At 41.7% G+C, this 12,712-nt stretch overlaps 1 protein-coding gene across 3 annotated transcripts in view; it reads left to right on the forward strand.

The window, feature by feature from the left end:
* The first annotated feature begins 10,027 nt into the window (after positions 1 to 10,027).
* SLC10A7 (solute carrier family 10, member 7) overlaps positions 10,028 to 12,712 on the forward strand; it is a 263,021-nt gene continuing 260,336 nt past the window's right edge. For 2 of the 3 annotated variants that reach the window (XM_011956821.1, XM_011956826.1), the window contains exon 1: positions 10,028 to 10,381. In XM_011956821.1, the coding sequence (XP_011812211.1) occupies positions 10,282 to 10,381 (100 nt within the window). In that variant the 5' untranslated portion in view covers positions 10,028 to 10,281. The remainder of the gene's footprint in view (positions 10,382 to 12,712) is intronic. The other variant, XM_011956833.1, reaches the window with a different exon arrangement.

The following is a 12,712-nucleotide window of genomic DNA, read 5'->3' on the forward strand; positions in this document are numbered from 1 at the left end:
TGGCCGACATGGTGAAACCCCATCTCTACTAAAAATACAAAAAATTAGCCAGGCATGGTGGTGGGCTCCTGTAGTCCCAGCTATTCTGGAGGCTTAGGCAGGAGAATGGCATGAACCTGGGAGGCAGAGCTTGCAGTGAGCCGAGATTGCGCCACTGCACTCCAGCCTGGCGACAGAGGGAGACTCCATCTCAAAAAAAAAGAAAAAAAAAAAAAGGTGCAGCAGTGGGCTCATGCTCATGGAATTCACTGACCTTACTATATTCCCCTTCATCCTGAAGCAGGTGAATTGACAGAACAGTGGAATGGCCTTTTGAAGTCACAATTACCATGCCAACTAGGTGACAATACTTTGCAGGGCTGGTCAAAGTTCTCCAGAAGGCTGATGCTCTGAATCAGTATCCAATATATGGTACTATTTCTCCCTTAGCCAGGATTCATGGGTCCAGGAATCAAGGGGTGGAAGTGGAAGTGGCACCAGTGACCATCAACCTCATGATCCACTAGCAAAATTTTTGCTTCCTGTTCCTGCAACATTATGTTCTGCTGTCCTAGAGGTCTTAGTTCCAGAGGGAGGAATGCTGCCACTAGAAGACACAACAACAATTCCACTAAACTGGAAGTTAAGATTTTTACCTGGGCACTTTGGACTCCTCCTACCTTTAAGTCAACAGGCTAAGAAGGGAGTTACAGTGTTGGCTGGGGTGACTGACCCAGACTATCAAGATGAAATCAGTCCACTACTCCACAGTGGAGGTAAGGAAGAGTATGCATGGAATACGGGAGATCCATTAGGGCATCTCTTAGTAATACCATGCCCTGTGATTAAGGTCAATGGGAAATGACAACAGCCCAGTCCAGGCAGGACTATAAATGACTCAGACCCTTCAGGAATGAAGGTTTGGGTCACTCCACCAGGAAAAAAACTACGACCTGCTGAGGTACTTATTGAAGGCAAAGGGAATACAGAATGGGTAGCAGAAAAAGGTAGTCATCAATTCCAACTATGACAATATGACCAGCTGCAGATACAGGGACTATAATTTTCAAGAGTATTTTCTCCTGCTTTTGTTAAAAACATGTTTGTGCATGTATACACTTGCACTAAGAAAATACGTTCGTTTTATTTCCTTTTTCCTTTATCATGTGACATAAGATTTATTGACTTCTTATCAGTATTTAAGTATTGTTAACTTTATGTAATAGCATTTGGGTTGGGGATTGGTGTGTTTCCAGTTGTACAAAAGATAGTTGTATTATGTTAGGCATAGTTATGACCTTATGATTGTCTTTATTGGAAGATTATGTATGGTATCAGGAGATGTGTATGGGTTCAAATTGACAAGGGGTGGACTTATGATGAGTGTCAACTTGATTGACATTGGATTGAAGAATGCAAAGTCTTGATCTTGGGTGTGTCTGTGAGGGTATTGCCAAAGGAGATTAACATTTGAGTCAGTGGGCTGGGGAAGGCAGATCTGCCTTCAATCTGGGTGGGCACCATTTAATCAGCTGCAGGCACAGCCAGAGTATAAAGTAGGTGGAAAACATTAAAAGACTATACTGTCTTAGCCTTCCAGCCTACATCTTTCTCCCATGCTGGATGCTTCCTGTCCTCAAACATTGGACTTCAAGTTCTTCAGCTCTGGGACTTGGACTGGCTTCCTTGCTCCTCAGCATGCAGATGGCCTATTGTGGGACCTTGTGATCTTTTAATAATCCTTAATAAAGTCCCATATATATACATATACACACATATATATAATCCTATTAGTTCTGTTCCTCTAGAGAACCCTGACTAATAGACTAACATTCACCCAAACCTGTGGATTTAGCTGTAGGTTGGTGCAAAAGTAATTGCGGTTTTTGTCATTAAATGGCAAAAACTGCAATTACTTTTGCACCAACCTAATGCAATTTAGGAGTCATCCTTGATTACTCTTTTCCTCATTTACCTAAGTCCAATCCAGCAGCAAATGCTGTAACATGAATGCAAAATTTCTGCTTTTCTTTCTCTTCACTACCACTGCCTCTGTAGTGTAGATCAATAGAATCTTTCCCTTGAACTACCCGAAAAACCTCCTGTTTTCTTTTCTCTAAAATTCCTCCTCCACACAGCATCCAGAGCAATCTTTTAAAAACGATGTACATTCCTTGCTTAGAATTTTCCCTACACCTTCTCATCACAATTAAATTTAAACTTTGTAGCTTGGTCTATAAAGGCCTACATGATCTGGATGATCTGATCCCTGCCTCCCCCAACCTTCATCCCTCGCTGAGGTCTTCTTTTTATTCCTTTAACATGCCTTTAATATGCTGTGATAGGCAGAATAATGACCCCCAAAGATCTCCACATTCTAATCCCCAGTGCCTATGAATATGCTACTTTGCATAGCAAAAGGGACTCTAGATTTGATTAAGTTATGGCTCTTGAGGTAGGGAGGTTATCCTGGAGTAGCTGGATACAATTGGGGTATACCCAAGTGTCTTCACTTCCTAGGGATGCTGTAAAAAAAATACCAAAAACTAGATGGCTTAAAACAACAGAAATTTGTTGTTTCATAGTTCTGGAAGCTAGAAGTGCAAAGTCAAGGTAATGGCAGGGCTGTGCTGTTTCTGATGGCTCTAAAGGGAAAATCCTTTCTTGCCTCTTCTAGCTTCTGCTGTTTGTTGCCAAACAGTGGCTCTCCCTGCCTTATAGATGCATCACTCCAGTCACATGGCCATCTTCCCCCCATGTATTTTCATTGTCTTGCTACTTATTATGTGTGTTCCTGTGTCTAAGGTTCCTCCTTTTTAAGGATACCAGCCAGATTAGGACTTACTCTAATGACCTCATTTTAATTTGATAACCTGTCAAGACCTTATTTCCAAATAAAGGTCACATTTTGGGGTACTAGGGGCTAAGACTTCAACATATCTTTTTTGAGGAACACAATTCAGCCCATAACGCCAATGTTATTAGAAGGGTCTTTATAAGTAAAAGAGAGAGGCAGGAGAGTTGCTGTCAGAGTGATTCTTCCCAGGAAAGACTTGATGGGCCACTACTATGAAGATGGAAGAGCAGGGAGCCAAGGAATGCAGGCAGCCTTAGAAAATGGAAAACCAAAGGCAGTCCTCCCCTAGAACCTCCAAAAAGGCTTGCAGCCTTGCCAACTTGTTGATGTTAGTCCAGTGACATTCATTTAGGACTTGTGAGTTCCTGAATTGCAAGATAATAAAGTTGTGTTGTTTTAAGTCACTAAGTTTGTAGTAATTTGTTACAGTAGCAATAGGAAACTAATACAGATGCCAAGACAGTTCCCACCTTAGGGCATTTATGTGGATTGTTTATGAACAGTTTATTCTGTCTGAAGTGCTCATCTCCCAGATAGAAGCATGGTGGGCTTTTCCATATGATTCGAGTCTCTGCTTAAATCACATCCCTTCAGAGAAGTTTTCTGTTAAAGATTATTTGTGCCCCTTTCCCCCAAATTCACATCTTGAAATCCTAATCACGAACGTAATAGTATTTGGAGGCAGGGCTCTTAAGACATGATTAGGTCATGAGGATAGAAACCTTATGATGGGATTAGCTACCTTCTAAGAAGATACAATGAGCTTGCTCTCTGTCTCTGCTATGTGAGCACACAGCAAGACAGCCATGTGCAAACCAGGAAGTGGACCCTCACCTGACAGGGATCTGTCTACACCTTGATCTTGGACTTCTTAACCTCCATAACTACGAGAAATGTTTTTTAAACTACTCAGTCTTGGGTAACTTGTGATAGTAGCCCAAACTAAGACACCTTCTCTGACTTCAATTAAAGTAGCCCCCTTGTTACTCTATCACATGACCTTGCTTTATTTTCATCATGGCACTTGTCACTTCTTGCCACCTTTTACTTTATGTTATTATTATTAGAACACACAAGGAAAGCTGAAACTTTGTCTCTTCTATTTCCTTATAACCTCACTACTTAGACTAGTGCCTACTACACAGCAGGAGCTCAATATTTGCTGAATAAGTGAATGAGTAAACATTTATTCCATGCAAGATAATGGATATATACTATTCCATTTAATCTTTTCATCAGCCCAATGAGATAGAATTCCTATCACCATTTTATCAAACATAAACAAACTCAGTGAGAGCAGGCATAGGTGCACCTGTACCTTTTTGGTAAAATTAATCATTCATACATATTATGAATAAGTAAATGAATCACATTCCAAGAAATCAAGTAGTTTGTGTAAGTAACAAAGTTTAGAAAATAGATATCTACCGCATTAATGCCTATGGCTTCCATAATCTGTGGTTGAAGAATCCCAGAGCTACAGTTTGAGCCAACTCCATTCTCAAGAGATGGAACTTTCATTTTGCCTGCCTTCTGGACAGCTTTATTTACACACTCCAGGCAACCCTGAATTCTAGATATATAAAACTGAATTTTAGATCGATTCCCCAAATCTACTTTGTAGATTTGTCAGCTAAAACAAGGGCACCAGCACCTATCTGCCAAACAAATTCCTGGGAGTCATTTTCGACTTCCTTTCTATTCCTCTACAGGTGACTGGTAGTTTATTTTTCCTGTTTAATAGTTTTTATACTAATTGCCTTTTCCAGCTCCATTGACTTAGTCACTTCCCGAACTATTTGTCCAGAGACTGCTTCTAAGATAATCCCTTCAGCAAGACCAAGCATGACACTTGGTAGCTTAAAATCCTTCTGTGACTTTCTAGTTTTTAATAAATCCCTCACTGCAACATGAGAGGTCTCATATGGTCTGCACTCTACCCAGGTTTCCATCTTTCTCCTATCACTCTCCCCTCACTGACTGGTCTAGTTACACTGGTCTTTAAATTCCATGAAGTGTCAAGTTCTTCCTTGCCTGAGCAACTCACGTTTCTTCACTCTTCAGACATCAGGGATGCCTGCTTTCTCCAATCTACACTATTCTCAACACCCTGTGATTTTCCTTCCACAAACCACAAGTTGTTTGCATCTGTTTCCTGCACTAGATCATAAGCTCTATGAAGGAAAGTTTTGTGTCTTTTTTTTTGGCTCACCATTGAGTGCTCAGCATCTGACACATGCCTGGCATACAGTGAAGGGCACATTAGATATGTGTTCAATAAACAAATTTAGTATTTATTGAGTAAGCAAAATTTATTGTGTGTCTTTTAAAGACTTTTACTTTTATGTGTCCATTTTGGTTGGGATGGTGACTGGTGAAATGGCAGAGGTCAAGAAAAAAAACTAAGGTGAGAAGCAGTGGAAAGAAAAAAATGACAGAAAAAAATTAGGAGATGGAAGAGTGAATGAAGAGAGTATTGGAAGAGAGAGAAGGCAGAGATGGGTCTTATAGTGGGGTGAATGGCGGCCACATCAAAGGCAAATTCACATCAAAATCCTGGAAGCTGTGAATGCTGCTGTATTCATTTCTCTGGGCTACTATAACAAAGTTCTGCAAACTGAATGGCTTAGGATAACCAACATTTATTTTCTCATAGTTCAGAAGGCCAGAAGTCTAAAATTGAGGTGTCAGCAGGGTTTGTTGCTCTAGAAGCACTGAGAAAAAAAAAGCTACTCCATGCCTCTCTCCTAGTTTCTTGTGGTTGCTGGAAATCCTTGGCGTTCCTTGGCTTGCTGACACATCACTCTAATTTCTGCTACCATCTTCACATGGGCTGTCCTCTTTGTGTCTCTCCTGTGTCCCCACATGACATTCCTATAAGGATACCAGTCACTGGATTTAGGATCCACCTTAATCCAGCATAATCTCATCTTATTTATATCTGCAAAGACCTGATTGCTAACTAAGGTCCAATTCTGACGTTCTAGGAAAACATGAGTCTGTGGGAGCCAATATTCCACAGAGTACAGTTACCTAATTTGGAAAAGCATATATACATATGTACAGTCCCCTCTTACCTTCAGTTTCACTTTCCATGATTCAGTTACCTGCATCAACCACAATCCAAAATTATTAAGTGGAAAATTCCAGAAATAAACAATTCATGAGTTTTAGGTTGTAAGCTGTTCTGAGTAGTGTGATAAAATCTTGCACTGTCCAGGACATAAATCCATCCTTTATCCAGCATATCCATGCTGTAGACACTACCTGCCCTTAGTCACTTAGTAGCCATCTTGGTTACCAGATACTGCTGTGGTATCACACTGCTTGTGTTCAAGTAATCTCCCTATTTTTTTAAACTTAATTGTTCTATTTTATTAGTCATGTGCTACATACAATGTTCTGGTCAAGACAGTGTTCCCATAAGACTATAATGAAGCTGCTGGGTGTGGTGGTGTGTGCCTGTGGTCCCAGCTACTCGGAAAGCTGACGCGGGATCACTTGAGCCCAGGAGCTCAAGGCTGCAGTGAGCTATGATCGCACCACTGCACTCAGGCTTGTGCAACAGAGTGAGACCCGTTTTCTTAAAAAAAAACAAAACAAACAAACAAACAAACAAAACTATAATGAAGCTGAAAAATTCCTATTATCTAGTGAAAATGTCATCATTGTAAGGTCATAATGCAACACATTATTTATGCAAATCTATGATGAAAAAAATAAATCAAGCAAAACACCATAGACATATTTCTGAAAAGAGTAGTATCTCCCAAAGAGACTGAGGCAGGTCCTTCAGGAGGTATTCTGGAAGAAGGCATTGTTATCATATAAGATGACAGCTCTATAGAGGTTACTGCTCCTAAAGACCTTCTACAGGGACAAGATGTGGAGGTAGAAGACAGTGATACTGATGATCCTGACCATGTGCAGGCCTAGGCCAAAACGTGTGTCTTAGTTCTTCTAAAAAAGTTTAGAAAAGTAAAATCAAAAATGTAAATAGAAAAAGCTTATAGAATAAGAATATAAAGAAAATATTTTGGACAGCTATACAATGTGTTTTAAGCTAAGTGCTGTAACAAAAGTCAAAAAGTTAAAAAATTAAAAAGTTTATAAAGTTAAAAGTTATAGTAAGTTAAGATTTGTTACTGAATTTAAAAACTACTGTTAAATTAAATGTAGCCCAAGCATAGTATTTATAAAGTCTACAATAGTGTAATGTCCTAGGCCTTAACATTCATTCACCACTCACTCACTGACCCACCCAAAGCAACTTTCAGTCCTACAGGCTCCATTCATAGTAAGTGCTCTATACAGGTATACCATGTTTTTTCTAAAGAAATGGAATCTTGTTATGTTACTCAGACTGGCCTCAGACTCCTGGATTCAAGTGAGTCTCCCGTCTCACCCTCCCGAAGTAGCTGGGACTAGAGGCACACACCACCACATCTGACTCTATTAAAAAAAAACCTCTTATACTGTAATTTTACTATACTTTTTCTGTGTTTAGATATGTTTAGATTCACAAATACCACTGTGTTGCAACTGCCTACAGTATTCAGTATAGTAACATGCTGTACAGGTTTGCAGCCTAGGAGCAACAGGCTATACCATATAGTCTAGGTGTGTTGTACACTATATTATGTAGGTTTGTGTAAGTACGCTCCATGATGTTTCTATAACGATGAAATCGTCTAACCATGCATTTCTCAGAATGTAACCCGGTGGTTAAGCGATGTCTGACTGTATTAATTATTTGTTCATCTCCTACTGTGCCTAATATATAAACCAAAAATTATCATAGGGACGTACGTATAGGAAAAAATACCATAGCATATATAGACAGGGTTCAGCACAACCAGCAGTTTCAGGCATCTACCTAAGGTTCTTGGAACATATCCTTCCAGAATAAGGGGGGACTACTGTGATTGAGTTAAGGATCTTGAGAGATCATTTTGGATTATCTGGGTAGGCTCTAAATCCAATGACAAGTGTCTTTATAAAAGACACACAGAAGAGGAGGTGCAATGTGAAGATGGATGCAGAGACTAGAATAACGTGGCCACCAGAAAAAAAAATACAGAGGAGAATGTGATGTGAAAGCAGTGGCAGAGATTGGAGCACTGTAGCTACCAGCCAAGGAAGGCACCACCAGAAACTAGAAAAGGCAAGGAAGGACTCTCCCCTAGAGCCTTCAGAGGGAGTGTGGCTCTGCCAAAATCTTGATTTTGGACTTCTGTCCTCCAGAACTGTGAGATAATACATTTCTGTTGTGTGAAGGCATCCAAGTTCGAGTATTTGTTTCAGCATCCACAGCAAACAAACACAGGCCTTAAGAGAATATAATTCACAGTACCTTATATTCTTTTCCTTTACGTACCATTAAAAACAAAACAAAAAAATCTCTGAGTTAGATTCTGCTCTAAACAGATCAAAGAGGTCTTAGTAAATAATTTGTGAACAGCTGTAAAGTTAAAACAGCTCAATTTCTGTAAACTTAATGTTTAATGATGTTTTAATATGAAACTATGCCTTCAATGACTGAGACGTATGACTCTTTAACCTACTAAGAAATTACTATAAGAAAATAATTATATTGTAAACTATCTTTCATTTATCTTCACTTATCTTCTGCCTGCCTGACAATTAACATCAAATTTTATCATATTTCATGTACCTGTCTCTTTTCAGAGTAAACTGTTTAATGTCATCTATGTCTCCCTGTTAAGTTCTTTTTATCTTGAAATTATTATTTTTTTTTCATGCTGCCTGATGTATAATTAGATGACACTTGGTACTGTGTAACCTACAACTGGGAGCACAACTCTTAAAGTGGCTTAGTTTCTGGAAGTCGTGCCATCAAGACAAAGCTAAATTAAATAGAGGAAATGACACAACGAGTGTCTTTCCAGCTTTGAATAAATTCAGAATTAAAGTCTGGCATCACGAAACAATCTCTTCCAAACCTTAAGTTCTATTTTTAACCATTAAAGTGGCAGGTGCCTGGTTATTTGAAAACGTCACATACTTTTTTCTTTCTTTCTTCATCTGGATGAATGATACAGAGGAGTTCATGCTCTTGCAGGGTCTACCGGTAGGAAGTGCAGGGTCTACCGGTAGGAAGTCCATTCATGAAACCACCGATGTCACTGGTTGCTACAAGACATTTCAAGGAGGAAACTGGAAGACAGAACTAGCACTCCTGGCAAGGGAAGGTAGGACTCCCCAACCTCTCAGACTCAATCCCCCACCACCTCCGCTTTGGAATCCCCGACCCTCTTCCCAGAGTCTTCCTGTGGCTTGGGTAGGTCAGCCCTGGGATCGAGCCAGAGCGGGCACCCGCACGCCCAGGGGCTTGCCAGCGCAGACCCCACTCCGCCCGCGAGTAGCTTGGTTGGTGGGAAGACTTGAGCTCTCACTCTCGCCCGCAAAGGCAAAGCTGCCCCGATCCCTGCAGTCCTCCCCAGTCCCGGAGACAGGTGTGGGCCGCGGAGGGAAGGGGATCCGGGCCAAATGCCCACCCGCAGGCAAGCGACCTGGCGAGGTCCGGCCCACCTTCCTTGGGTTGCAGCCAACGCCGGCAAGCCGGGGTTCAGCAAACGTGGCCGTCTGCCCGGCGCCGGATTTTCAACCCACCGCCAGGACTAAGGCTCCCCGCCCACCAGCTAGCCACTTTCCCGCGCGGACACCTCTAACTCCTGCAGCTCAGGCTGGGAACTCGCAGATCCAGCGGCCTCCCCTCCCGCTCGCGCACACGTCAGCGCTGGCGTCGTGGAAGCGCCGTAATGTCCCGAAGAAGCGCGTCTCCAGACTTGCATCCCGCTGTCGCAGCTTCAACGGAGAAATCCCTTGCCCCAAGCACACGTCAGCCCTGCCCGCGGAGTCATGGCACAGCAAAAGAGAGGCTCTCCATGGAGATATGCTCCAGAAACGTGGGTGGCTGTGCCTAAAGGTTTGTTAGAGAAGGACAATCAGTTAAGCTTGCTGGCTGTGGCGCCTTACGACGCTCTCCCCGACCCCTTGTCATTTAGAAAGTTCCGCAGGTCTCGGCAGCGGTGGGTTTGTCAGCCCCATCCGGCCGCCAGTCCCCCTTGCCCTATTGCCCACGTTTGTCGGCCTGGTCCAAGTTCTTCCTTTCAAAGCATCTGCACCTGCGAGCCCGCGGCCGGAGACGCTGGGGGCGTTTGTGCGCGTGTATTCGGAGGCGGGTGGTAGTGATGGCGGCGCTCAGTGAGACTTTCCTGTCACTGGATACTACTACTCCCAACCTTCCTCAAAGCCGCCGGAGCAACCCCCAGGTCTTTAGTTTACAACTGGCAATTTGACTTGCTCTACTGCATGTCTGGAGGGACCAAGGAAAGTGTGGAGACGCTCCAGGGATTAGGTGATCGGAGCTTGAAAAGAAAAAAAGCCAAACAAATAAACAAAACCCACCCACCCTAACAAATATGAGGCTGCTGGAGAGAATGAGGAAAGACTGGTTCATGATCGGAATAGTGTTGGCGATCGCCGGAGCTAAACTGGAGCCGTCCATAGGGGTGAATGGGGGTAAGTGCTGCACCTCTGCCGGCTACACCGTGGCTCCCACTTCAGAACTAATTTGTTAGTCTTGGAAAGGTGGGGTAATGCTCATTGCAAGCGCTTGCCAATTTCAGGGGCACTGACCAGCCTTTGGCCCTTTTGCTGATTTTCTAATTTACCAATCCCAGAGGGAACTTGTAATTAGGAACTGGGCAAAGGAATTTGAGCGCAGGTAGCCTTTTCCGTAGACAAACAATGATTATCCTCAGTGTCAGGAAGTGAGGTTACAGAGAATGAAACTTACTCCTCTTGCCTTCAAAGTAGCATCCTATCCCAAGAGAATCTAGGTTGCTAAGAGTTCAGTATCTATTTTGGAGTGGACCTCATTATCGAATCTACTTTCGAGTCCTCCCCGCCCCCACATTAAAAAAAAGTGGAGGAAAAACAAGAAAAAGGGACACCACCGCCCCCAACTCAGATTTTATGGCCCACATGTTGAAGAGTGATGATTTGCTGTAGTTGCTGGCACTCCAGAAACTCCCAAGCCGACTGACACGTTGCACTCTTTCATTACAGGGCGCTACTTCCGTGTGCTGCCGGGATTCAGTTGCTATACTAGCAGTCTGACAGATACAGACTGTTAGACTATGTGTAGTGTAGTGTAGTGTGTGCTTTGGCAAGGAAATGTAGATGGACTGAAAGCATACTTAGATCTCTGAATAGTGGGAGTTTTGTACTGGAGGTGATGGGCACTGGTGGGAACATTAGAAATATCAGGTTTTTTATGCCCCATCCCCCAATACCTTTAGACAATCTTGTCCTACTTTTCATAAACATTAATTGAATTTATTCAATTCGCTTGTCTTTTTGACCTTGTTTGTCAGTTTCCAAGCTTATTGACAGGTTTAATACCTAACTCATGCAACTGGAGCAAATAAGGATAGAGGTGAACAGGCACAATCTTTCATAGTAGGAAGTGCTCAGGAGGATATTTAAAGTTATTTGTGTCTTTCTGTCAAAACATGATGGAAGTGAATGAAATGATCTCTCAGGAGAACAGTAGTGGTACCTTCTCCCCTTAACCTCCACCCCATTACTCTGTTTAGAAGTAGCTTCCGGGAACATTTTAAAAGCAATTATTTAAACCAAAATTGTGGAGATGAAGGCTTTTTTGTTTGTTTTAAAATTTTGTTCTTCTGTATTCAACTAAGAACACAATGTGTAGAATATGTAACTATGAGAATAAAGCAGTTATTCCTGGTGGTTTCTCCCTGATTGATGGTAATAGTTTCTTCTTTAACACCGCTGCTCTGTGAACTTTTGGGAAACTCTTGTGAAGATCAGGTCTGTCAAATGAAGACCCCCCATCCCCGGAGCTAAATGAATAGTAAGACTTAAGAGTACCTTTGCATGATCTGCAATGCACACTTCACTAGGTATCGCTTCTGGTGTTAGATCTCCTATTTGCTCAGTTTTGAGATGAAATTACAGAGGATGCATGATCTTTAACTTTAAATCTGCAGAGGCTAAATTTGGCAAAATATCTTTTACCTTACATTCCCAAATATTCTGTGGGAAGAAAGGTGTTGAATGCTGAATCATTTCCGTGGGGCTTTTCTGCAGTGGCATGTATGAGATAGATTCTACAAACTTATGTGTTCCATAGACTCTGCTTATTAACATTTTGGTACATTATTCTATCATAGAAATGCCATTTCCCATTTTCACTAGTCCTTATGTCTTTAACGTAGGATAATTCATTCCTTTGTTTAATTACAATAGAATGTTAAGAGTGAGAGGGTAACATTTTAAGTATTTTAAGCCAACATGCTTCTTTTACAGTTGAAGATACTGAGGCTTCATGCCAGGTGATTCTCTCTAGGTTAAGGTAGCTAGCTTAGGGAAGAGGAACTATCGGAGACCAGGGTATTTAAAATTCCTGGGAAACTTCTACTTCCCAAGCAAGCCAGATTCCTTGACTTTAAAATCTGCTCCTGAATCACTCTGCTTAGCTGCTGAAGAAATATTGCTTGTGTGAGCTGCTGAGACAGATTCACTCACAAGTGTAAAGATAATGTACCTCTTTATAAAAGTTTTGGAACAAGCCTTCACTGCCCCCAAATGTAATGCCTTTTGCACTTGCCTTCTCCCTTTCCCTCCCTTTTCTCAGATCTCAGCAAAATGATTTGTGTAAATGCCAGGCATATTACATAATTTATTACAGCGTTTGAGGAAATCTTTGTTTCTTTTATTCATTGTTGTACTACAAATGCCTAAGACATAGTAGGTCCTCTTTCTCTCTCTCTATATATATAAAATATTATATATTATGTTAAATAACATATATCATAATATATA

The sequence above is a fragment of the Colobus angolensis genome, unplaced genomic scaffold, assembly GCF_000951035.1.
Source record: "Colobus angolensis palliatus isolate OR3802 unplaced genomic scaffold, Cang.pa_1.0 Scaffold111, whole genome shotgun sequence".
NCBI classification, from domain to species: Eukaryota; Metazoa; Chordata; class Mammalia; order Primates; family Cercopithecidae; genus Colobus; species Colobus angolensis.